Here is a 27,222-nt window from a genome sequence, read left to right on the forward strand (position 1 = left end):
TATCTGTGTGGAAAAAAAAAGTAATTCTAAAAGGACTGCTTCTTTTTAGAAGCCACTTCCTGCAAGTTATTGGGTATCTACAGTTTTATGCATTGGGATATGGACAATAACTGACATTATTTAACAGAAACATCTCACCAGCAGCTGATAATTCTATTACCTCCTATCTTTCCTCTTGACATACAGTTGCTTTCCCAACTGACAAAGTAAAACCACTAAGGCCACAAGGTATTCTATTTAATTTTCAAAACACGAGACTCAGTGTCAGAGACTCAACCTGAAACATAACTTGCACAACTGATTTGCCAGCAGCGTGCATCTATCCCCAGCTCATGCCCTTACAGATAATGGCAGGCACTTGTTCATTCTGTATGTCTCCCAGGGGCAGGCAGCAGAAACTGAACCCAGTGAGGGAAGCAACATCTCAAATGAACTGGTTCCTCTTTGTATTTCATACCGTATCTGCACCCTGCTTGCATCCCTTTAATTTAAGCCTGTAATTGAGATCTCTAAAACAAATTGCTAACTCTTTGGTATCAGGCATAAACTGTCAGGAAAGTGAAAATGTGATACATAGAGAATCTGAATAAATAGGATAAAGGCTGAGGGAATAGGTCGTGAGAGGAGCTTAAATGACAGAATGCCGCATAAAAACTCTCCCAGCCCAATATCCTGTCTCTGAGAGCAGCCGTTAAAATATGCTTAAGAAAGATTATAAGGAACGTGGTAAATGTCTTAGTACTTCTTCAGTATGCTCCTCAAACAGTCAGAGGATTAGAGACTATTAATTGTTAGAGTGCTTAAGGGAATGAGTGAGAAGAGGCCTCCTTGGTACAGATGCAGGGTAAGCAGCCTGCTTTCTGAAAGCTCATTTGACCCAAGGGGAGATATCCCTGTGTAGCTGAACTACTATAACAAATGCACTCTATATTTTAACAACATCATGAGTCCAGCTTAGGACAATGTCCACAGTTCTACTTAGGCACACCTGCTTAATAATGGAGAATACAGATACTGAGCTGGAAGAAAGGCATTTAAATAGTATTCAAGAGTGATTCACACCACTGAGGGAGAGACTTCAAATGTGCCACTTTGTTTGGAAAACTCATTTAGCTAGCTCTTCTCCACTCCATTTGGGGTGCCTACTGTCCTTTCCCAGCCTGGGTAGGAATGATGCACAACAGCACACTGAGGCAGACCTAACCTGCCACTGAATGGCCAACAACTTATATTTTAAGAAAGTACAGAAAACTAGTGTGAAAGAAAGTACAAAAAACTGGTGTGATTATGCATTACAGGTAAAAATGGCATCGCCCTCTCAACCTTTTCCTATTAAACTTTCAGATGCTTCCACAGCTGAGTATGCTCTTGGACCAGCAACTTGGACAGACGTTGATGCACTTACTTCCCCTGAATCAGTTTAATTCATTTTAGGGTTTAGTTTATGTGACTCCATTCCACAAAAACATGAGCCAAAGCAAAGTAACACGGAAAACATTTCTTCGTAGGAAATGAAGATGGTGTTGTTTATTTATCTTCCTTACAAGGAAATGCTATGCTAAGCAAGAAGAAAGTCAGCTGCCAAGCAATGATGACAGCTAGCACTTGAGTATACAACTGTATAGGGAGCAGGAAATTAACATTTTCCTCTGCAGGGAATCTTGGTTTACACCTTTGGTCTGGAGGACATTCAGAGAGCAATCGAAGAGCATGGAAGAACATGAAAGCAACCTGTAATCTCACTGTTCCATGGGTGTTAATTAACCTGGCAGCCATTCAAATCACTGGCATTAAAATCCTCTTATCTGAGAGCTGCACATTTCAGCATTTCTGTGGTCTCTGCTATGTACAGAGGCATTGTACAGGGGCAGCAGACTACCAAAAAATTAGAAAAAGAGGCAGAAACTTGAGGATGACTGCAAATCATTAAATTGTCATCAGAACATCTGTTAGTAGCTGGAGAAACATGCTATCTGGAGAAATTCACATCTCAATAAAGCAGAGGTTGCATCATGAATGTAATAAAAACAACTTTGAGAAAACAAGCATAAATGTTCTCTAGTGAGACTGTGCTGCAATCAAGGCAGAACAGAGCTGAAGCCAGAAAGTTCAAGTAAAGATATTGGTTTCTGAAAGGAATTGTTTTTCTACATACCTGTCCAGTCTCCTACTACTTTAAGGTGGACCCCAAACGTTGCTTTGGTATCTGTAGGGCACTAAAAATATTAAATATATTAAGGACCAATTTTAAGTAACAAGAAAGTAAAAAAATGCATTAAAAACACAGTTGTTAAGACAGAATCTGTTATAAATAGGTCATTCCTGAGGAGCCGTATCAGCAGCTACTCCCTCTACAAAGCGGGTCTAGCATGAGTGTGGTTCCTCCACTCAATTTTAACCCTTTCATTTTTTTACAGAGGAGTTTGGGATGGGTTTGTCTGGAGATGGTATTTGGAACAACCACTTCACTAAGCATTACTCCACAATGGTATCAACTAAGGATACAGAAGTACAAAAGTCCCCTACTGCCAACCCTTACCACTCAACATCAGGAACTACCCCATCACACTTATATCAAGGCATTTCAAGAAACATCTTTCCTTTCAGAGATTTCCATTTTTTCAGTGTCAGGGCTCATAATTTTAAGCTGAGCTTAGAGCTTTCATAGGAAAAACACCAGACTGCATGACACACAATGAAATCCCTTTGCAACCACTATGCTCTCACTCTGCAGCTATATCCACTGCTCAGGGCTACTTAATTCTAACTGTCAACAAATGAATTGTTATTTACAGTCGTATCTACACCATGATATATAGAAAACTCCAGACAAGCCATGTCAAAGGTCTAACGAGCCTTCTCAGTTTCACTCCTGGTAAGCCAGAGAGAGCTCAAACTCAGTGGCTGAACAGCTTTTGCTGAGACACCAAATGATTTCACACATGAACGGGATCATTGTTATACCTCAAAGATTCTTTGCTTTCCTTCTATAAATGAATATTACTGGTTTCTCTTTGACAGAAGATACTACTACTGCATTTTGAGATCCTTCCTAAAATCTGTTAACAATTGATCTAAGGTCCATCATGAATTCCACACCAAATCAGTGACACTTCTGTCTCTATTTTCTCCTGCTAAGGACAAATACAAACACTGAGGAGAAGGTTGAAATTCATGGAATGTATCTGCATTATAAATAAAAGAGGTTGAGGGATACAGTCCAAGCACTGAAGCCTCAGTTATCCAACAAGCTTGTGAGAATACTTCCTGTCTCTTTTTTTCAACCACTCCCAGCATGAAATCAATCTCAGATAAATCTGGAGTGGGAAGCCACTGGCTTCAAGGCTTGAGGATCCATTCCTATTCCTTCTTATGTGGCAGAAAAGAAGTAGGTAACATTTTAGTATTCTCTGCATCTTGCCAAACCTAGAACAAGGATTAAAAAGTCCCAGCTAGTCATTCAATCTTCCTGAAGAGGAATACCATTCTTTTTTAAGAGTACTGACCACTACTAAGATTTGTTAACTGTTAAATGTCTTCCAAGTTTTCCTACAAACATTTATCACAAACACTTGTTCAGGCAAGACTTAAGACTTCAAAATTACAGTATTAAGGTAAGGTTGTAAATGTCAACACGGTCTGTACTTGCTGTGGCAATTCGCACTGTCCTCTGGAAGAAAAATATAAGTCACAAATCTCAACGTAAAAACAGACATGTCTCCTCTCAGCTAGAAAGAATTTGTGGCATTCTAGACACAAAGGTATTTTTCCTGGGGACTTCTGTAAGAACCTTTGGCAGAGTTACTTTTTCATTCTGGTCTACCCTAAGGTTCTCTGTGCCTCACAGGAGAGCGAGCGATTTTCTTTGTACAACAATGAAAAATCCCAGTTCAGCACATCTTCTATAAAACTGCCTGTCATTCCCTCGTTCCATTAAAATTAGGGGCTGAACAACTCTTGACTCTCGCCCAACAGGGTTCACATCTATTATCCTTTACATTTACCTTGGGACAAACTCCATTCTACATTTCTCTTAAAAAATAATAAAAGATTTATATCTCTTTAGCCTTTAGGAAGCCTATTTTTATGCTGATATCTAGATTTGAGTGTTACTCAGAGTTCCAGAAAAACCCTACCATGCTACTAAATCTTACCAGAAGAAACACACCCATCATGTAGGCAACACAGTGTTATATTCCCCACATTCTATAGAACAATTGTAGAAGGTCCAGTAAAGAACCACAAAGATAATTCTGTTACAGAATCAGAAATACAAAGGGAGATCCAAGAATGTGTGTTTAATCCACAATAAAAGAAGGTTCGGAGTGATCAGAGTGATTGGGCTTTGACATGGTTCCACACATCCTTATCTCCAAATTGGAGAGTGATGGATCTGAAGGGTGGACTATTCAGTGGATAAAAAATGGGTGGATGGTTGCAGTCAGAAGGTTGTGGTCAACAGCTCTATGTCCAGGTGGAGGCCAGTGATGAGTGATGTCCTTCACCAGTCTTTGGACAGGTGCTCTTTAGTAACTTTATCAGTGACAGCAGAGGAATTGAGTGCACTCTCAGCAAGTGTGTACAAACTGAGGCATAGGAAGTTCCACCCAAATGTGTGGAAGAACTTCTTCATGGTGAGGGTGATGAGCACTGGCACAGCTGCACAGAGAGGTGGTGGAGTCTCCATCTCTGGAGACATTCAAGACCCACCTGGATGCCTACCTGTGCAACCTGGGCTAGGGAGCTGCTTCAGCAGGGGTTTGGACTCGCTGATCTCTAAAGGTCCTATACAACCTCTACAGTTCTGTGATTCCGTGAAGTTTGCTGATGACACTGAATAGAGTAGCTGATAGAAGGAATAGGTGTTATACAGAGGAACCAGGACAGGCTTGAAAAGTGGGTCCACAAGAACCAAATGAGGTTCAGACAGGACAAGAGTAAGGTGTTGAACTTCAATTGACACGTTCCCAGGTATGTGTACAGACTAGAAGACAAAATCCTTGAGAGCAGCCCTGCTGAGAAGGACTTGTGGGTCCTGGTAGGCAAAAAAACTGGACATGTGCCAGCAGTGTGTGCTTGCAGCCTCAAAGGACAATAGTATCCTGGGCTGCATCAAAAAAGAGGGTCAATTCACGTCAGTATTATGACTATTTGCCAATATCTAAAAAGATGCAGCATATGCAGTTACAGGACAAGGGGCAAAAAAGCTGCTTCATGAGAAACTCATTCTGGATGTAAGTAAAATATTTTTCAATGCAAGAACAGTTAAAAAGAAGTGAAGGAACTTATCTTCTTCCATTGCAGAAGAATGCACCTCTTGCAGCAGAATGTTAGACCAAATTATCAGCAGAGGACCCTTCCATCTTAAGACTTTCCTATGAACCTGCACTTTGAACTTGGAAAATTTTATTCATGCTTTTATTTATGCCTCTCTTCCCCATAAACACAGCAAGTCCCCCAACTGTGGCTTTGTCTATATTGTTGAAGAAAATTCTGCATACGCTTAAGAGAAACATTCATACAGATTTTTAAAAAGTTTAACGATAGAAGTGCGTTGACTTTCATGTATTATCCATGGACAACTGCACAAGTGTAATGAAGTGCAACAAAAATATCTTCTTACCTATTTAACTGTCTTCATGGAATCAGAGAAATTACAGAATAGCTGAGACTAGAAAGCATCTCCAAAGTGTGGCTTAGCTCATTAACTCTGCTCATGCAGTCAGTGAGAGCAATGACCAGGCTTGTTTTGCTTATCTCCAAGGAGGAAACTGCAGTTTCCCTGGGCAACCCCCTCACAGTACATATGACTTTTCCCCCTCACAATACAGTTTGTGACCACTGCCCTGTCACTACGCATAATTGAGAAAAGTCAGCTTTGATATTAATTTCACCCTATCCGGTATTTTTGCCCATAGATATCATTCCCAAGCCTCCTCTTCTCCAGGATGAAGAGTCCCAACTCTTTCAGCCTCTCCTCATAGAAGGGATGCTCCAGCATCTTTATGCTTGTGCTCCAGCATGTCTATGTCTCTCTTGTACTGGGGAGTTCAGAACTTGCAATGGAGCTCATGATGTGCAGCATTAGCACTGAGTAGAGGAGAAGGATAACATCCCTTATCTAACACAGCCAAGAAGGCTGTTGACCTTAGCAGCGAGGAAACATTGCTGGTTCATGTTTAACCCGGGTCAGCTAAGACTCTCAGGTCCTCCTCTCCTCGGTTTCCTTCCTGTAGGTCAGGTATTGGTAGCTGGGGTTAATCCTCACAAAGTGGAGGACTTCAAACTTTTTCTTGATGTTCACAAAGCTCCTGTCAGCACTTTTTTCCAGCCTCTCAAGTTCTCCCCAACGGAAAGGCAATCATTTAGTGTATTAACCACTCTTCCCAGTTTTGCAAGGCTGGGTATTGACCTGAGACAGACCACTGCTGACTGGCCTCCAACTGGACTTCTGCTTACAACCCTTTCTAGACAGTTTTCAATTTGTTTCCACATTCATTCACCTAGTCTATACTTCACTGATTTCTCTATGAGGATCAGTGTCAAATGATATACAAAATACTATACAATTGCCTACTTTACGTATCTCAACCTCTGATCACCTATTCCATTTTATTTCATAGGATCACAGAATATCCCAATATGTAGGTGACCCACGAGGATCATTAGGATCACTTCCTCCCTCCATGCAGGATCACACAAAATCCAAATACTATGTCTGAAAGCCTTGTCCAAATGCTCCTCGAGCTCCAGCAGGTTAGGGTTGTGCCATGTTCCATGCCCACCACCCTCTGGTCAAGAACCTATTCTTTTTCAAGAACACAACCTGATCCTCCCCAATGCAGCTTCATCTGGAATACGCAATATTTCATACACCTCATAGCTACCACTGCTCCAAGGTTATTACAGTCGGCTCATGCACACATATAAACCCAAGTCTATTTTTTCTGTATGGTCAAAGTCAAGCACAAGCTGAAGTGCCTTCCTGAATTGGAAATCAAGAAAACATTTATGCCCTTATTTAACCAACACCCACAAATCAAGGCAGCTTAAGCAATGTATGATATCCTTCCTGCAGTTGTAACAAAAATCAGTAAAACTGCTTTTAAAACGTGTTTTGGCAATTAGTGTTTGACCTTCCCCTTCTCTTTTTAATCTGAAAGGCCTAAGAAACAAGCCAGTGACTCTTAACTGTACTGAAGCAAGAGTTGCATTCAGTCCCTTATTTTTCTCTTATTTCTCAACACAGTGACAAAGAGGAAATTGCTAAGATTAGACTATCCTAACATAATAATAATTAAAAAACAAAACACATCATTCTCATAATTTATTTTCTTTAAATAAATCAATAACTTGTAATAAGAAGGGACACTGGACATCATTAAACAGAATGTCACAAGTTTTTCAGTCATTCTTTCTTCACTTTGAAGACCTGCAATGAACCTCATGTGAATAAAATGCCATAGTATACAAATGAATTGTTGCAGATCGGTGTAATTACGTGAAGCTATGTTAATCCTATTTTAACCCCAAGCTATCTGTATCTTAGACAAGTGAAAGATTTTACAAGTAGGAATGTCTATGCTAACTGGGTTATGTGCTTGCATTTGGCCATCCTCCAAAAAAAAACTGAAGACCAAAGGAATTCTGCTAAATTTAACAGTGCTGTGCATACTTATACCCCTGGAGAAAACAATGTTCTTAGCAGTAAAAATTGGTAGATTTTCACTGAGTTGTTAATCACAATGGGAAAGCTTATAAGATATATCTTTATTGTATTCTTTGCATGTATTTTCACATTCTGATCAAAAAGAATAGTATTTTGTGCAAAGAAAAAGAACTTCTGGAATACAGATTTTCCTATAGCTTGACAGAAAACACCTTTAAATATTTTTTATTCCATTTTTTTTTAAATTCTAATCATAATAGGAACAGAAATTATCACATCAGAAATTAGCAACATTCCCTGAAGTGGCAACTGAATTACATTTACCAATGGTTATAGCTGTGATATTTATGTCTACACTGAAATAAAAAATAGATGTATTTTAATTAATAATCTTCATAATTAAAGTAATTAATATTTAACTCAGAACTGGATTAATATATAGTTGAAATACATTCTGTAAGTTTTATAGACAGAATGCAATTCTCTACTTTCCCCTATGCCTTGCATATATAAAGTGAGGGAACTGATTACTGTGAGATTGGAGTGGTAATACTTCACGCCCACTTTATACAGGTATAAAAATCTCCTGGAAGTGATGAGCAATGGAAAATCTAAGCACATGAGAGTACAACATATAGCAAGTGAAGACTGTCTTGTCAGATTCTGTGTTTCCAGCTCACGATAACCAAGTCTCAGCAGTACCTATTAGCAGTCAAGAATCACATCCAGAGCAAGAATCAGATCGCATCTTATTTAAACAATAATGATTCTAAGTGCTACTGAAATATTTTAAAATATTCTTTTACACCTTGACGTGTTAGGAGAGGGGTAAGTCAAGAGCACACTACCAAGAAAATACAAACTTAATTCCTGAAAGTTTCTAGTCCTTCTGTACATCTCTACCTTTGACTGTAAGAATTTTGAAGAGATGTTATGGTTTTTTTCTTACAGTGCTGTCATAGAAGTTGTGAAGGGTACACGAGAAGTACACTGTAGAATATCCATTAACAGAAAAAAGGAAAAGGAAAGGGAGGTCCAAGTCATGTATCCCTACGTAACTGTGTGAATAAAGCACATTAGAAGCTCCTGCACAGTTGCACATTTACCTCTAGGCTGAGCAGTGCTGGGGATACTGCTCTCAAACAAATGCAACACATTAAACACCACCTTTTGTCTTTGGTGCTGTAGCAGGTAGCTTGAATTTTTCCCAGAGTTAATAAGATCTATGCCACAGCTGGAAGAGCAAAGAAAATCCTCATCTTGTCCAGTTTCAAGAGCTGAAAATATGTTTGCAGCATTTGTTCAAACAAAGGTAAACTGCTTCAAAGGATGCTTCTACTGTGAAAAAGTTGTTATATGATTCTAATATGGAGTTTGCAGATAATCTGGCAGGGAGTACAAACACTGCTACGTCCCTGTTCTGCTTCCATGTCTCTGACTGCCTGCCAGGGGGAACCAGCTGTGCTGCCAACCCCTGCTCCATCAGCCTATCCTTGCTCCAGACTCAAGAGAAATCCTTGCACAGATCAAGGAAAACACACAAAAGACAGCATAGTTGGAAAAGAGACAGAACTGGAAGATAAACAGAAAGAACTACACACAACCAACCTATTTTCCCTCTCACACTGGGGGATGAAAAAAAGAGAAAATAAAAGTTTTCTAAACCCTATCAACTGACAAGAATGTGTAAACTTCATCATCTCAGTAAGCTCATAAGCTGTAGCTTGTCTGGTTTCATATAAAACTGATATAAACATTCCTAAAATGATTCACCCTGACATTACAAAATGAAGAGGAGTGATGACAAACACAGGCATGCTATATAAAGGTAGCCAAAAAGTAGTAGCTAGACTTCAGTCTGACTCATAGGAGGTGAACTCTGTAACACTGGGCTACCCCTCTTTTAACTAATGAATCCCATATGAACCAAATTTCAGAGGAAGAAAGATTGATCCGTGGAGCTCATCTTCTAAATACACCTCTGCCTCAGAGGTGAGGAAAAAAAGCCTCAAAAAGGCTGTTTATTTTTCTGCTTAAAGTTATTTTACAAATCAAACTTTGTCTACGAGCTTTCCCTGCTAGAGAGCCACACAGATGTTCTAATTTAACTGGCAGACAACAGCATGTCTCTGAATGTGGGAAAATCCTAACCATGGAATATAATTTAAGTATCAGGGGTGTCTGAATGATCAAGGCAAGACCACCATGCCTTCAGTACTCACTGCTGCAGCCAGAGCCCTCCCATTGCGGGTCTGACTCTATGCAAGCAGCCCAGCTGCAGAAACATATCCCAAGCACTTTTCCCTTTCACTTTCCATTCCCTTACACTCCTCGCTGTCCAACTCCAAACACCTGCAGTCTAGCTAGCGGAAAAAAACACACCAAAATATTGTGGGATGCATCACTGGCCAGCTGCAGCAAGAATCATTCTGGTCATCTGAGGTCTAATGTTGTCTGCAACAAACCACAAACCCACACCCACTAAATCCTGTGGGTCCACAACTGACTATTTGCTACTTCTATTCCCTGCAGTCTTCAGTTATGATATTAATCTCAGTATTCAAAACAATGTTTTTTTTCTTTTCTCAAGTCTCAACCTATAAGCAGTTGATTCTTGATGTCACTCTTGCACCAGGGAAAACCATGTAATATATGTCTTAATAATTGTAAATGTAAAACATCTTAACTTTAAATATCCCAGTTTTTGAATAGCCAGTGCCAGATTTCAAAGGTGTTCAGCCCTTGTGGCTGTGAAAGGTCAAAGAGGCAGTGAAGATTCAAACTTCTTGTCAGAAGTCTGAGATCTAACAGTTTTCATTATGCATTTCAGAAATGTTGTTTATATTAAGTAATTAATATGCAGACACTGTTTTCAAGGAAGTCTGTAACAGCCTCGCCCATGAAATGTTGCTAGTATGGATGCACTACTAAGGCACACACATACACACAGACTAGAGAGGCTTTTTTCTCTTTGCCTCTACAGCTTAACCCATCCAAAGAACCCACAGACTACACTTTTATTTCCAGCAGATATAATACATTTCTCAGAACATACTGACTCTTAACACTCAGCCCATATTATGCATTTCAAGTTGCTAGCTAATAGGAAAAACAAGCCACAACTTTATGGGATGCTCAGGTGGCAAATATCTGTCCCTGACAGAACAAAAGGCATCAGAACAGTATTTTAGCCCGGGATTGTTTTTTGTGTCCACTATGGGAATGTAAACCCGTGGTCAAGCAGGACTGCCTTGAGTTGACAAATACATGGGCAAGGAAACAGAATGGTACATTAGGCTCCTTTTCCATCATCCCTAAGCACTTAGAGTGGGCTGGCTCTTAAAATTAAGACAGCAGGAGAAAGTGCTTTGTTTTCTGTAATACTTACTTTGTGTATTAGTTGTACTAATGCTTAGAAGTTATGCTTTCTTTTCCATCTTAAAGTTTTTCCTTCACTTCATAGGCTTTTCTTTATCTTAACCTAGAAATACTACTTCTGATGGAAGAAAAAAACTCTTCTCTGCTCAAGTCAGTAAAGATTTATTATATACAGTAAATGTACTTTTATAATATCAGAAAAAATATGTCTGAGTGTGACACCTTCTGTTTCAAATATCTGCAGAAGGAGAACATAGGATTTAGCGAACTTGAATATAACAACTTCTGCGATCCCTTTATCCAAAAGAAACAGATTTGTAAGTTTAAATGAAAATAGAGATTTACTTAACAGTTTTTATGTGGATCCCAAAACTATCAAGCCCAACAAGAAACCAAACCCAATAAACATGTCTAAGGAAGTACTCTAAAGGCATCTGAAAAATTAAACCATTCTATTTTTGTTTTATTTAAATTCTTTGTCGAGCAGCTGCTAGACTTTCTACTCCTATGAAGAGCAGACATGCTCGAGGGATTTCTTCAGTTTGCCAGCAAGATACTTCATAATATCTGCATTTCCCTAAATGCTCAGTGAATCATCTCATAAAGCCAAGTTTCATAACCATTTGCATGAGGTATTTAACAAAGCTTACTAGAATGTCATCGTGTTAGAATGTTTTCATTGCATTTACCTATCAGTATGAACTTAGCTCTTGATGTCCTTACATAATTTTAACTCTGGCAAACTTCCAACAGAGTCTGTAGTTGTTGGGTTTTTTTTTGGATGAAGTATTTAAGAATGCTGTCCCTATGCTTCTCCTGTAGTAGTGTTTGTTTCTCAAGTTGTTGTTACGGAGGATGTATTTCTACCTCAGCTCTATAAACTGTCAGTGCCCTCACTGTTGAACCCTGGATTATCCAGGGATAAAGACAAATCTGGCTCTACAAAACTCTAGTTTTCTCTTACAATAGCAAATATGTTATTCATCATGACATTGTCGTTTATACTCATGTATTATTTGCTGAGACTTTTATGATAAGGCACCAGGCTCCAAACTGTAAATGCACAATCACAGCCATCACCTTGTAATCCCATCATGCCTAATTCCACTTAGTATCTAGATTAAAACAGACTGGAAGGGAAAAAGGAAATGTCAAATCTACAGAGAAAAAAATAAAGCTTAAAAGTTACAAAACATGTAAATAAGCAACAGCTTGAAGATATATAGGTAGAGTACGATAATTTGTCCTGAACATTTTTATCTCCTTCAGCTAATTCTCCTATATACTCTGAGATCACTGATGATTTTAAGAGTTTCTCTGCCTAGGGTTCACTATATTTTACCAAATTTAGAATCTTAATTTGGATATAAATCAAACTGGGTTTTCTTCCTCAATAATATAGATTCAGATTTTATGCTGGAATCTGCACCTGAGACAGGGCAAGCCTGGATGTGCATGCACACTGGGGACAAGAGGCTAAAGATCAGTCAGCCCTGTGGAAAAGGATCCAGGTGTTCTGGCTGACAGCAAGTTGACAGCTCTGTGCCCTGGAACCAGAAGGGTCACCATGCCTTGGGGTGCATCGGGCCCTGTGCTGCCAGTGGGAGAGGGGAAGGAGGGATTGTCCCCTCTGCTCTGCACTGTGCAACCTCACCTCCAGCACTGGCTGCAGTTCTGGGCACCACAATAGAAGAACAACACAAAACTGTCACAGTGTCCAGAGGAGGGCTACAGTGGTGGAGAAGGATCCAGAGGGCGAGATGTATAAGGAGCAGCTGAGGTTCCTGATTTGCTCAGCCCAGAGCAGAGCAGGCTGAGGGGAGGCCCCATGGTGGCTGCAGCCCTCACAGGGAGTGGAGGGGCAGCGCTGAGCTCTGCTGTGTGACAGCGACAGGGCCCGAGGGAACGGCATGGAGCTGTGTCAGGGGAGAGGCAGCTGGGGGTTAGGGACAGGGTCTCCACCAGAGGGCGGTGGGCATGGAACAGCCTGCCCAGGGCAGTGGGCACAGCCCCGAGTGCTGGAGCTCAGGGAGCACTGGGACATCGCTCTTCAGTAATTGGGTTTGGATTTGGGCTGGAGCCCAGAGCTGGACTCTGTGATCCCTGTGGTCCCTTCCACTCAGGATATTTTATCATTCTCGAAGAAGTACTGCCTCAGTAACTACATACAATGAATACTCTGACTTCTCATTTCTTGAGCGTTGAAGTAATATCTCGTTCTAGAGAAATGTCAAAACACCTGAAAAGATTATTTAAGACACAAATAACTGTCATAAACGGAAGAGGCAGTCTTTTGATATTCAACATTTTAGCTGAAAAAATAAATAAAACACTATTCCAAATAGCAGATTTATCTTGTTGCCATAAAACTTAATAAAATTCTTTTCATGAGTAGTTCAGCAGAGGATACTTCAAATTGTGCCACTCAGTTAGGGCAGTACTTACTAGGCTTTCTTTCACAGCAGCCACCATGAAGAGCACCTGTAAAGATGCTTTGATTAAAGACCCACTTTGCTACTCATTGTACCATCGGGTCTAAGTTTTCTTTTCTCCTTGTGGTTAAGAGATGGTATCCTCTGAAAGAACAGTTTTGATCAGTTTGCACTGATCTCTGCATGCACGAGAAGGACAGATTTTAACCTTTAAGCTGGAAGTTGTAAAGAGCACTGAAGTCATGCTGCAACAGCAGAAATGAACCTCGCACCTTTATGCAGTGTATTTTTCAGTTCCAAGAGCAAACAGGACCTTGACAGTAGCTTATGGCAATCAAATTTGTCACCAGCTTAGAATAGCAGATTCTCTGTTCCTACATTTGTGGATGCTTTTTGCAGAGCAGAAGCTTTCACCAAATCTCAGATGTCAGCCACCCCCAAATTTAGATGAATTCAGCTCCTAGTCATGTCCTTACTTCGTCGTCTGTCACAGTCTGAGTTCTACCTGAACTGAGGCAATTGTTTTCTACCTTTTTATGTCACAAGAAATCAACACTGATAAAACAAGGTTCTTGAGCTATATGAGGCACTGAGAGTAGACACCCAATTCAATAGTTAAGCTGTCAAAACTGAAGCTTGCAAGAGCCTGTGGCTTGCACTGACTTTGCAGCAGAGTCCATGTGAAAGTATCCAGCACTTCTCACTTAACGTGTACAAAGCACAAAGCTCCTTCTATGGGGCTTACTGCCAACCTTGCTGCCAATGCCAGAAGCAATTCCAAAAACATACACGGAAGTCACTTGTTTTCTAGAGACACTAATTTGTATTCTAAATACAGGTTATTATTAAGAGAAACTATAATGAAGTTAGAGAAATTGAACATTACTTGTTCAACAGAAAAGGGAGAATTTCCTGAAACTCACGTTTTATGTCGGTTGCTCCAAAAGTAATGCCTCCTATTTATTTCCATGCAAACTACAACAGCTCTGAAGAGCACGGTAATATTACTTGATAGAGCAAGTTTTCAGCTACAGAATGCTATTTCTCAACAGTCACCACTGTTAGTGCAACAAAGTACCACCAAAACAATCAGGAGACTGAAGCACCTTTCATGTAAGGAGGGGCTGAGAGAGCTGGGACTGCTCAGCCTGGGGAAGAGGAGGCTCACGGGGATCTCATTAATGTCATTTATATCTGAAGACAGAATGTGAAATCAAATGGAGCCAGGCTCTTGTCAGTGGTGCCCAGTGCCAGGACAAGAGGCAATGGGCACACAAGGAGGTTTCCTCTCAACACCAGGAAGCACTTCTGTGCTGTGCAGCTGACAGAGCACTGGTACAGGTTGCCCAGAGAGGCTGTGGAGTCTCCTCCTTGGAGATGTACAAAAGCCACCTGGACACGGCCCTGGGCACCCTGCTCGAGCAGGGGTTGGAGCAGATGGACCCAGAGGTCCCTTCCAACCACTGTATGAATCCGTCACATGAAGTCTTTGACAGTGGAACCAAGTCACTTGGTAGAAAGGAAACCAGACTGGCAGCTCTGAAGCTCTGAGTTCAGAGCAACATGAGTTTTGCTCCTCCAAATTCTTGTGTGCATTTTGCACCTATTTCTGCTCATTCCTTCCATCAGCATGGGTAGGAGTGCTTTCAGTTGACAAAAAGAAAAAGAAAACAAACACCACTGCAAACATTTCTGAACAATGCCCCCATCTTTATGTTCATCCAGTTAAAATTCATGGCTCCCTCTGGCTCCAACTGAAACATGTGAGAGCTTTGCAAGAAGGCATTAGGAGGGGGTTCAGCCCTTTTGCACAACCTCCCAGTTTTCCTCCACCCTGGTGTTATGTAAGAGAGTGAGCTAAACTGTAAATATTACATAACCTGTAAAAGGGAAGGGACTAGTAAAACATCAGCATGAATCCTTCATTCCGAATCACCCCTTCCTTTCCTTCTCTGCTCAGTCTTTGCTGAGTGAGGTGATCAGCATGAACTGCTCCTTTCTCTCTTAAGCACCTTAACAGGACAACATTGCTGGGAAGAAAGCATCCCCCAGACCCGCTGCAGGAAATGTTGCATTGCACTTCAGCACCCAAAAGTTGTTGTTATGGCTCTTAGCCCCATGCTCCTGTACTAGCCAAGAATAATAATCCTGAGATTACAGTCACTGAAAAAAAAGAGCAGTAGTAATTTTCCAACTTGCTCAGTAACATCAAGTAGGTCACATGAAAACAGAAAAAAGCAGAGTTAAGACACTGCATATACATTCTATAGGTACAGTCCTATGTCTGGAATCGTATTAGATGAAATAATGCTTTGTAAGCAGTAATGCAGCTCAAGACATGTTCTATGACCTAAAAAGACACAGAAATGTCAGCCCCCTGCTTAGGCTGGGCAAGAAGACTCTCACAAACCCCAGACATTTAAAATCCTCATGATGCTGTAGAACAGCTAGTTTTAAATCAAGCATAACTAGAGGTTCAACTGAAATACATCTGTAGCAATAAAAAAAATGAAAGTCAGAAACCTGGTAGCAATTTCATATCTTAAAATATCATATATTAAAATAATTAAAATACATACACAATCTTCCAACAGTTATGCTGAAGGGTATCACTGTACTTTCAAGTATAAAGCATTCAGCACGAACAGAAATTGCTAGGTCTAGTATTATATAGATACGTATATATGTAATACATTGTGAAAATGGAGTGGAAATTGCCAGTTATAATGTTACACACTTAATATATATGTACAAATTCTACCAACTGCAATTTCTCAAGTAGAATTGCGTAGCTAACTGAAATGAAAGGTACAATAACTGAGTATAAATTACATACTTATATTCAATAAGAGACATAGAAGAAGAGATATGCTTTCCATAGCTCCTAAATTTAGAAGTTTGCAATATTTAAATTTTAAACAACAGATTAAATCCTCAACTGACACGAAGAGCCCTACTTTAATAAAACATCCTATGTAACCCGTGACCTAACCACACTGTTCCATGTCAGCAGTCTTTTTTTCTGAAAAAAATCTCTAAAAATAAAAAAAAACCAAGAAGTTTTGCCAGAGAAAGAACACTGAACAAGGTCTAACATTCTTTGATGACATTGTCTCTATGAGCTAGTACCACACAAACCAGTGTTCTAATATAAGGAGGGTATACCTTTGAGAGCTTCGTATTTTCCAAGTTGTGTAACTACTACTAATGATCAAACTATTACTTTTATTTTAAATCCTACAGAGATAAGAACAGAATATTTTGAGATTGACATTTAAATGAGGGAGGTCTGCTGGTACTGAACAGGTGTAACTGAATGAAACTTCTTTATAAATATAGCTATGTGTAATTTATTATATTTACATTTATTTATATTTACATAGCTATAGCTATGTACACTCAAATGAGTGTATAGAGCAATGTGAGGTTTGTGCTTTGAACTTCTGATTGCTGAACTAAGTATAAATATAAATACAGACTGAGTAATTCTGCACAAAAATCTAGCTGCCACTCCATCAGTACTGCAGCATACATCATTCTTCAGCACTGCATATCTCGTTATCCTTGGGTGCTCTACAGAGTGCCTTAGAATTGCTTATTGGAGTCAATAACAGATAAATAACACACGCCTTTGCTTTCTACTGGTAATGCAGCTAGCCAGAAGCACTTTGCAAATGTTAGGCTTTGCAAATGCCAATATTGCTTCACCAAGCTACACAGGCACAGCTTTCTCTAGATTTACTGCCAGGTTTGCAGCAAAAAGAAATATGTCAGTGGAAAGCACTGTGGATTGATCTGTGACAGTACTAGCTTGCCTGCACATTCAGATCAATCAAAACAAAACAGCCACAAAACCAAAGAATTGGAAGTGGACAGGACCTAGCTGTATACTGCCACTGAATGGGAAAGTCTGCCACTAATATTCCAGCTTAAACTCTGTTTTTGTAAAAACAGCCAGTACAGTACAGTCATTTGGCTGCAGCATCTCTGAGGACTTTGCACTGTTCACTTGTCAAGAACCTTGGATATGTCCCATTTCATCTTATTCCAATCCATCTCCTTCAGATCAAATTCACATTCCAAATAAACTGAGCTGTAAGCAATAATCCCAGCTTTCTATGATTTCACAATAGAAGACTATTTAAGAAACATTTTAGAAAAAATGCTATTGACAGAAACTATTTTAGAGAAACAAAAATAACAACAAACCAAATCTTGATACTTTTCTAACTCTGGAGAAGGCAGTTGCAAGAATCTCTGTTCATTTTGATTAACAGCAAAAAAAAAAAAACAACACCAAAAATTCATTTAAGCTCACGTTCATTATGCATTAAGGTCTACAAACAGATGGCTAAAACCTCACTTATGAAATTAAATGATTAAAAACCACATGGATTCTATTTATTTATTTTTGTTTTCCTCTTACGGAAGAATTTGAAAAAAGTTCCTGTTATCATTTTCTCAACAGAGGGCAAAACTGAATATGTATTCAGTACTATCATACATAATAATCGTAGCATTTCATATTCATTGGTATCCTTGTAAATGAAAAATAAGCTCTTCTGAAGGAATTTCCACCTTGAAGGCAATCAAGACCATTTGTTTACCAAATAAAAATAAATGGAAAAGTACAGAGAAAAGCCCTTATTCCTTACCATTGTAAGGGTGAATGGATGGCTTTCCAGTCCGGACACTCTTGGACAGTGTAGAATAACATACTGAAAATCAAAAATAGAAAAATAAAAGATAGAAAATGTACGTCCAAAACATTCAGTGATGGATTAGCACATAGAAAGTGAAAGTCACCCCTATAGAAGATGCTACATGAACAACAGTGATTTTCTTTAGGGGCTCATTAACTGACCTGTCCAGGCCTTGCTCGAAAGTCATCTTTGATCATCCTTACTTCAAGGACATTGGAGGGATGGCTTATCACTGAAGTTATGGTGACTGGTTTGTTGCTGCGGATGTAGCGGTACAGTCTTTCTACACAGTACAAGCACAGAGGTCCAGAAATCCAAAACCAAGTCTATGGGAGAACAGAGGACATTTAATTCCATTTCAGTCAAGGGCATTTCATTTTATGTTTTCTAATTTCAAATTACATGAATGCCTGCAGGATCTCATCTCTCATTTATCGCAGAACAGTGTTTCATCACAAGTTATCTCCACATCCCTCCACACACAGAAATCCAAGCACATCACAGGAACTTAGTCAAACTAACTGGCAGCAGCATCCACAAGCACAAACCATTTCAATCACAAAAACAATCAGAAATAAAATGCTACTGATCTCATTTGTGACCATGTTACTCTGGTGTTATGCAGTTGGATTCCAACTGTTTTCAGAAGTGAATCACGAAGCACATAGCCCATTTCAAAATCTAACAGACTAGAGCACTATAAAACTGGTTAACTTTCAAGGAAGAATACTGCGTGGCTTGCAGTACTAAGAGACAATTACCTTCTTTTAATCATCCCAAGCACAGGCAAAAAAGTTAGAAACAATCCTAGTGCTACAGAATTTATAGAAAAGAGTTAAGTAGGAGAAATGGACACTTAAAGCACAGTTTGACTGTCCCTGCAGAAGATGTGTATGATAGCACAAATGGTTTCCTGGAAGTGCCCATAGGGTGACCAGCTCAGATGAACACATCTGTAGCAAAATCCCACCCCAGCAGTTAGCAAGAGCTAACAAAACACAAATCCAAAGGACTTTATTGGAAGGCTTCTGTGTAGTATTGACTGCTTCTGATTATGCTCAGTGGTAAAACAGATTACTCCTGCAGCTAGAAGAATCATAAAATGGTTTGAGTTGGAAGGGAGCCTTAAAGGCTGTCTAGTCCAATTCCCCCGCACTCTACAGTTACATCAGGGTGCTCAGAGCTGTCCAGCCTGACCTTGGATGTCTCCTGTGACAGGACATCCACCACCTCACTGGCTAAAAGGAGCATACAAGGAAACAGTAGTAATGATAATGACTAGCTCCTGTGAGGTCTGTTATGGTAGGCCTTAGACTTGTGAATGCAGTATTCCCAAGCCTCTGCAGGCTACTTGCTCATATAGCTCTACACATAATTTCTGAAAAGAAATGAGCAAATCTGAATGATGACAAAGCTCCTGCACAAAACATAAACAAGGAAAAAAAGGAAAACAAAAGGCTTTTCTATCCTCACTATCATATTCATTTACCAATTCCACATATCGTAGTACTCTACAAACAAGAGAGTACATGAAGCCAAACCACAACCAAATGCATCCCAGAAATGCTATTAGGACTTGCAGCCCCATGGTAAAAAAAAAAAAATAGAACAAAAAGAATCTGATTATTTCAATTAATTAATGCCACACAATGCATAGAAAAGGGTCATACAAACGTTATATAAATGTCTGCTCTAAATTACTGTGCTGTATCTTGAAGTCACATCTGTAACAAGATCAATACATCTCTTATCGTGTTGTTAAAAAAGAAATCATTACAGTCAACCTTTTTGATATTTTTCCACCCTATTCTATGCACCACATTTTAATGCAACATAAGACTTAATACAGATTGTTTTGTTCCCACCAGATCTCTGAATGCCTGAAAAGGTTTTAATAATATTTTCCATTATTAAAACATCTGGTCTGGAAAAGCAATAATTAGTGGTTACGGCTGACTGAAAGACTTGGCATGGCTTGTAATACCTGAAATGTCGGATCATACAGACCTCTGGGAAGTGCGACTGGAACTTGGGTTCCTTGGAACAAATTCTCATAAAGTTACTTTGTACAAAAGGTTCTGGAAATGCTAAGTCCTCAGGGAAAGGCTCGGTAGTATAGTCAGGAAACAGTTCTTCAGAAGCCTCTGGCACTGTCATATTCCCCAGGAGCGTTTTGTTAGGATTAAAGCAACCAGGTGGGTGTTCCTCTAAGTTGGTCTGGTACTTGAGCACTCCCCTGCAGGAAAAGAAAAATAACAAAGATACTGAAGTAACAATTCAAACCAAGTATTTCTTTTAACTTGGAGAGGATTTTAGAAAGCAGTCACAAGGCTCAACTTCTATATTTGAGAAGTCATGGCTGTCAGGTGAAGACCTTGGTGACTAGAAAAAGGGAAATATCATTCCCATTTTTAAGAATGAATGAAAAGAAGACCCAGAGAGCTACAGACCAGTGAGCCCTGTGCCTGTGACTGGGAAGATCATAGAGAAGACCCTCCTTGTTTCGCCCATGCGAAACAAACTGACCTGAGACAATTAGCATGACCTTATCACAGTCAGATCACGCCTGACCAATCTGATGATGGCCACCTATGATGAAGTGATGGCCTCACTAGAAAGCAGAAGGGCAAGTGATATTGTCTTCCTGGACTTATGCAAAGCCTTTGATAGGGTCCTGCATCACATCCTAATCTCCAAATTTAAGAGATAGAAACACTGGACTATTTTGCAGACAAATAAATGGTTGGATGGCCGTAGCCAGCAGATTTATGAAGTCCAGTAATGAGTGGTATCCCTGAGCAGTCCATCCTGGGATGGCTGTTCTTCAGCATCTTCATCAAAAACCCTACACAATGTGACCGAGTGTACCCTGAACAAGTCTGATGACGACACTAAGCTGAGTGGGGCATTTTACACAGGATGAATAGGATGCCATCCAGAGGCACCAGAATAGGCTCAAAAAGTGAGCCCACAAGAATCAAATGGGGTTCAACAAGAGCAAGGTGTTACACTTGGTTTGGGACAATGCCATACATGTATACAGATTGAGGGAAGAACTCTTTGAGAGCAGCCCTGCAGAAAAGGACTTGAGGGTTCTCGTGGACAAAAAGCTGGACACAAGCCAGCACTGTGTACTTGAAGCCCAAAAGGCCAACAGCATCCTGGGCTGCATCAACAGAAGAATGGCCATCAGGGTGAGGAAAGGGACTGTTCTCTAATCTGTTCTCATAAGGCTCCATCTGGAATACTGCATCCAGGCCTAGCACCTCCAACAGAAGAAATCCTAGCACCTCCAACAGAAGAAATATATAGAGCTGTTGGAGCAGGCCCAAAGCAGGCCATGAAGATGAGCAGATGGCTGGAGCACATCTGTTACGAAGAAAGTTTGAGGGAGCTAGGCTTGTGCAGCTTGAAAAAGAGAAGGCACTGGTAAGACCTCATTGGGGCCGTCCAGTACCAGGAAGGAGCTTATGAACAGGAGGGAGAGTGACATTTTACATGGTCTGATACGGATAGGACAAGGTGGGGAAGGTTTTAAACTAAGAGAGGGGAGATTTAAGTCAGATGATAGGCAGAAATTCTTCACTTAGAGGGCTGCGTGGCACTGAACAGCTTGTTCAGGAATTGCGGATGCCCCACCCCTGGAAGCTTTCAAGGCCAGGATGGATGGGGTCCTGCACAGTTAAATGTAGGAGGTAGAAACCCTGCCTGAAGCAGTGGAGTTGGAACCAGATGATCTTTAAGGTCCCTTTCAATCAAAGCCATTTTATGATACAATGATTTTATACCTCTTGCTTACAGAACTTTTAACGAGATTGAACCTTTCTTAACTATAGAGCCTTCTGTCACTAGAAGCAAGGATTAACTTTTCTCTCTCACTTGGCACTTCCACACTGAATAGCCTCAAGCTTAATACTGTTTGAAAAGCAGAGATGGCGTGGGAGCCTTGAAGGAAAATTAAATAAGCACATTTCCAGTTTCTGCACTTCCAGGTTGTTTTCAGTCATCCTCCACACAGTCAGGAAGTTCTGTTTTTAAGGCAAAGTATAGCAGAAATGTCTTAAGTTGCCAAAATATAAACTGCAGTAATGTCCCCACTACATGATGAATATCAAGGTTATACACAAAGGCATCATGTGTGAGCACTACTGCTTCTTTGAATATCAACTTGTTAAATGTAAGAAGAAAAAGAAAATTGAAAGGTTCATTGGATCTATCATGCAGAACTATTTTATCTTGCAAATTATTTTTTGGGCTCTATGCTTTTTTCAATCTGAAATCAAACATGCAGTTTCTCAAGTGAGAATTTTGCAGCTGCAGCTAGAAACTGTAAAGAAAGAAATGGAAATCTGAGACACTCTTGGATATCTCAATACCCTCATGAATTGCTGAAAGAGGGGAAGAACTGATAATAATAGTAATAAAACTGACTGGGACTACTACTTGCCTCCAATCTGAAATTGATGGCAGAAAAAGATGAATATGTGGTGTTGGGTGAGAAATTGGCACAGCGTCTGATAAGTGCTAAGGCATGTTGAGAAGACTCACCTAAAGTATGCAGTAAGAATACACACTCTCAGCATACACACACAGCAACAGTGACAGAGTCTAATTCACAAGAACACAGAGAAGTTAGAGATATTTGCAACATCCCCAACTCAAACGGCCTCTGACAGGCTACTGGCAACCTTCCCTACTGAAATGCAATCATGATGGTTGGTAGCATGCATCCCACATGTTCCAGTGAGTGATGTACAGGCTGGACGTTAAACTTGCTCACCCTAGATCTCACATCTGACCCTGGGAGAATCACCTGAGAATCTTCTGCATGTCTACACTCACGCTTCAGCTGCACCTATTGCCCAATCATTCCTGTCACTTGTATCTGTCTTCACTGCTGGTCACTGCATATTTGCCAAGTGACAGAGCCCCTGAGCATTATGCAAACTCCCTGCTCCATAAACATTATGGTGCCTGATAGATTTAGCTGGAAATCATAGCCTGTACAGTATTTTTTCAACCAACCTCATATGTATGCCTGCCAGCTGCTCGCACAGCTTCCCTGGCCTCTGAACATCCCAAAAGGGGATTCAAAGTTTTTCCTGTGACACAAATAGCTGAATTGCAAACATGAGCATTTCCTCCAGTGATCTCTAGCTTGTTTGAACTATTACAAACATGCTATCTGAGCGACAAACGGATGACAAAGCTGCCTGCTAATGGCAGCTGCAATTACTTCCATTGCTGAAGATGCCAAGGAAATACAAGTGTTCTCACACATGCAAGGTCATTCCCCAGAATGGGTGAGTTCTGAATAACTCTTAGGAGCCTACAATACATTCTTGTACATTTATTTGGTACAACATTCGTATCCATAAAGTCTCACTGTGGATATCAGTAAGGAAGAGACGCACATCTTTAGCAAAAGGATGAGCCACACAAAAGTGGCTGACATGCTCAGCAGCATGGCACGTAGACTATTCACACAGAGATGCAGCAAGCTCTGCCCCAACAGAGTTAACATTTACTTCTGGCTTTTACAGAATGCTAGATGACAAACATTATCGAGAGTTTTTATAGGTAACTAGGCTGCTCCTACTCTCTCATCCATTTTCTGCTGATAATCTCAGGGCGAGTTGCTTGAGGGCTCCTCTGCTAAAGGTTGATGTGTGGATGGAATCTTAAGAATTTTCACCCTTCCAAAGATAAACCCTTGGATAACTCTAGTGACAGTACAAAGGCCTTATTCTCAGTTTCTATTAACTCTGTTAATAACAGATTAGGATCAACTGAGTATGTAGTTCAAAACACTCTGTGGATTTTGTACCTCCCTGAAGTGGTAATAGAAACATCAAGCTTTTGCTTTACATAAAATACCTTCTATTATTGCTGTTAAGGGTTTAAAATATAGATTAATTAATGCAGATATTCAGCAAGCCTTAGGCTGATAAAAATATTTGAAAGTTAAGTTGCAAGAAATACAAGATGAAGGAAAATCTTAAAGGACAATTTCTCCAAAACATTCTTCTCTCCTTTTTGGTAAAGATAAAAGAACAAACTAATAACACATGACAAATGAATCATATCGCTTCATATATTGCTGAGAAGTGTCTGGCTACAACAAGAACATACCCATAATGGTTTGAAACAGAGCAAGAATCCAGTAATACTGTGGGAATACTCATAGAAGACATTCCAAAACAGGTAAATCCTCCCCCAATCTGCCCACACAGTCCAGTCATGGGAAGTGTCTTGCTCTGTGGAGTAACTGACTATGCATCCCTTAGACTTGCCATGTAAGAGTCAGTTGGGCACCTAAGCACAAGATCCAAAGTTTTCTTTATTCTCAATATAGATCTTCTGATCAGTACAAGCAATGGAGCCCAGAAATCAGTCCAGATCACATATACGTAGATCCCTGTAGCATCAAGTTAGCTGAAGCTTTCTCCAGGCTCCATTGCCTGTATTTCTTAGAACTCATTTGATTACAGTGGGAGGTAAACACTCAGAAAACATGTAGAGATCTAAACTTAGGCATCTTAAACTTGAACTGACTCCCACTCTCCATGACTCAACTTTCTCTCACTTTTATCTGCCTTCCAGTTCTTTCAGATGCATTCTGAAAGATTTTACAGTTAAACATTAAAGAGGCTCTGTATGAGGAGATGCCTGTTCAATGCTTAGGTACTCCCGCAGTCTTGGTTAGCAGACATGTCCAGCTAGTCTCCCTCTTTCATGAAGCAGCAACATAGCTAAGAGGTCAATGGGCAAAGGAAAGTGAAAGAGATGATTTAAACTGGACATGAGAAATACTTACGAGGTAATCACTGGAACTGACTGCCTAAAGAGGTAAGAAGATCTCAGTCATTAGACGTTTCCAAGAAGAAATTAGACAAACTCTTGTCAGGAATAATTAAGCAGAAGTTCTACCTGCCCCAGGAAGGGGAGAACAGGTTAGATTAAGCTTTGCCAGTTATGATGAAGAGCCATGCCACAGAAAAAGGAGAAATATAAGATAGAAAACCAGAATTATACCCATGAATTTCAATGTTTCAACTCATTATTTCAGTTCAGCAGATCTCAAGCTGCGTTTATTTTGTTCAACAAATTCCTACTGTGATCTGGCCAGGCCTAATTACCTTTTACTGTTTAATCAGCAGTGCTCAGAGCTGCGCAGACAGTATTCCAACATTCCAATAGAACGTTTTAATAGATATTTGATGACATGAAGAAAAAAACCTTTTTCAAATACACCTTCCCTATATCAAACTCTGCACTTATATCCACAGAGGAAAGTTTATTCATGCTAACGGTCCACATTTCCACACAGCATAGTTTGTGAAAGCTGCTTTACACTGCAGTAGAACTGGGTTTATTTGTACCATATACAGATCTGACCAAAAGGAATCACCTTGATGACATATCAACATCTCACAGTTGTGAAAACAAGAAAGTGTTGTATTAAAGCAATGAGCAATAATTAGAGTGGCCACTCCTCTCTCCTTATGGGTCAAAATGGAAGACTGAGACTAAAGAGAAAGGGATGAGCACCTTCCTATCTGCCTCTCAGCCAGGTGAGAGGGCACAGAAAGAAACAATTTGATATTGATTTCCCTGTAGAAAATGGTAAAATGGACAATAAATGAGCTCAAAAGTGAAGAAATTTGTGCTAGCTGATTCTCCAAATTATAGTCTGAACTTTATTTAAAAATAACCTGTTGAAGAACTGAAGATGACAATACTGGTCAAAAAGTTGGCCTATGGTGTACAAGAGATCTCAGGAAAAAAAAACAGACAAGAGAACAGCCCCTGTGCTTCAGGAAAAGGGACAGTATTTTTCATTTACTTACCCAGAAACATGCAGCATCAGCAGTATACAGAAGACAAAGAAAAGGTTGTGGGTATACCAGAAGATGTCATAGTTTGAAACCCTGAAAAGAATAAACCATGGTTCAATGCTATTTCACTCAGACAGAATCATTGCTAGTTAAAAGCAGATCTGTGCACACAGGATACTCTCATTCAGCATGTAGTCATACAGAATAGTCAAAGCCCAGCACGTATTCCTTCAATCTTTGCAAACAATATTGAGAAGAAAAGGTGACTGGCACATAATTAAAAAGCTAAGAAGGAAAATGAAGGAGACATTCAGAGCAGTTGAAGACTTATTTCTGAATATTACTTCCTACTTTCCTAAGTCCTAAATTGCTACAACACTTCTTCAGCCTTCAGCAGCCACAGGACTGCAGTGTTCAAAGTACCATGACTGCATCCTAAAGAGTAGCCTAGACAGCAGAAGACAGGCTAGTGGGAAAGGTATAAGAAATGTTTGTGGGTGTGGAGGGAAAGGAGACTCAACGGAAAAAGGGGACTACAGAAAGAAGGCAACAAGAGGACAGCCTGGAGAACTTTGGTGACTGGGCAAATGCATATGGTTGGGCTCTAGGACTGAGCTCTGGGACGAACAAGATCACCACTATGAAGATCAGGGCATGTGAAGAGGAAAGAGGATTTCATCAGTCATTTGTTAGGAAATTTAAATAGAACCAATGCCAATGAAAATGTCCATCTGGAACTGTTTTGTGTTAAGCCTGTTCACTTTCTCCTGAGTAAAACAGTCATCAAAACAAAACAACAACAATCCAACCAAATGGTTAAGAAAATTCTTCATAGGACACGAACATTTCTCACATTCACAGCATGGTAGAAAAGTCCCTTCCAAGACAAAAAAGCTAACTGATAAATAAGCCAAAACAACTATTAAATAAAAAGCAACCCTAACTCTTGGGAATATCATTTAAGAAGTAATCCTTCAGAGATAGCTAACTTTTTCCAGATTGTTTTCCCCTCCTACAGTTTGTTAAATAAACAGCTAGCTACATTTGTTTTGATACATCTTAAATGTACACCTCATTGTTTTCCTGTAAATACGGGGTTTGTTTCATTTCTTAAGACAGAAAAAAAATGAATTCTGATAATCTGTTTGAGGGTAACCTGAAAGAAAACCCAAGCAAGGGCAGTTCTTAGGAACCTAGCAACA

General features: G+C 39.9%; 1 protein-coding gene across 3 annotated transcripts in view; it reads right to left on the minus strand.

The window, feature by feature from the left end:
- The window catches only part of NOX4 (NADPH oxidase 4), a 114,797-nt gene that overhangs the window by 68,183 nt on the left and 19,392 nt on the right, over positions 1–27,222 (minus strand). For all 3 annotated transcript variants that reach the window (XR_010621835.1, XM_065729975.1, XM_065729977.1), the window contains exons 8-12: positions 26,033–26,113; positions 20,190–20,418; positions 18,344–18,508; positions 18,135–18,197; positions 2,156–2,216 (exon numbers count right to left, since the gene is read on the minus strand). Coding sequence is in view for 2 of the 3 variants with exons in the window: in XM_065729975.1 (XP_065586047.1) it covers positions 2,156–2,216; positions 18,135–18,197; positions 18,344–18,508; positions 20,190–20,418; positions 26,033–26,113 (599 nt within the window). In the remaining variant the exon portion in view is untranslated. The remainder of the gene's footprint in view (positions 1–2,155; positions 2,217–18,134; positions 18,198–18,343; positions 18,509–20,189; positions 20,419–26,032; positions 26,114–27,222) is intronic.

The sequence above is a fragment of the Cyrtonyx montezumae genome, unplaced genomic scaffold (genome assembly GCF_038088225.1).
Source record: "Cyrtonyx montezumae isolate F1298 unplaced genomic scaffold, pur_monq_1.0 scaffold_12, whole genome shotgun sequence".
In the NCBI taxonomy this organism is placed as follows: domain Eukaryota; kingdom Metazoa; phylum Chordata; class Aves; order Galliformes; family Odontophoridae; genus Cyrtonyx; species Cyrtonyx montezumae.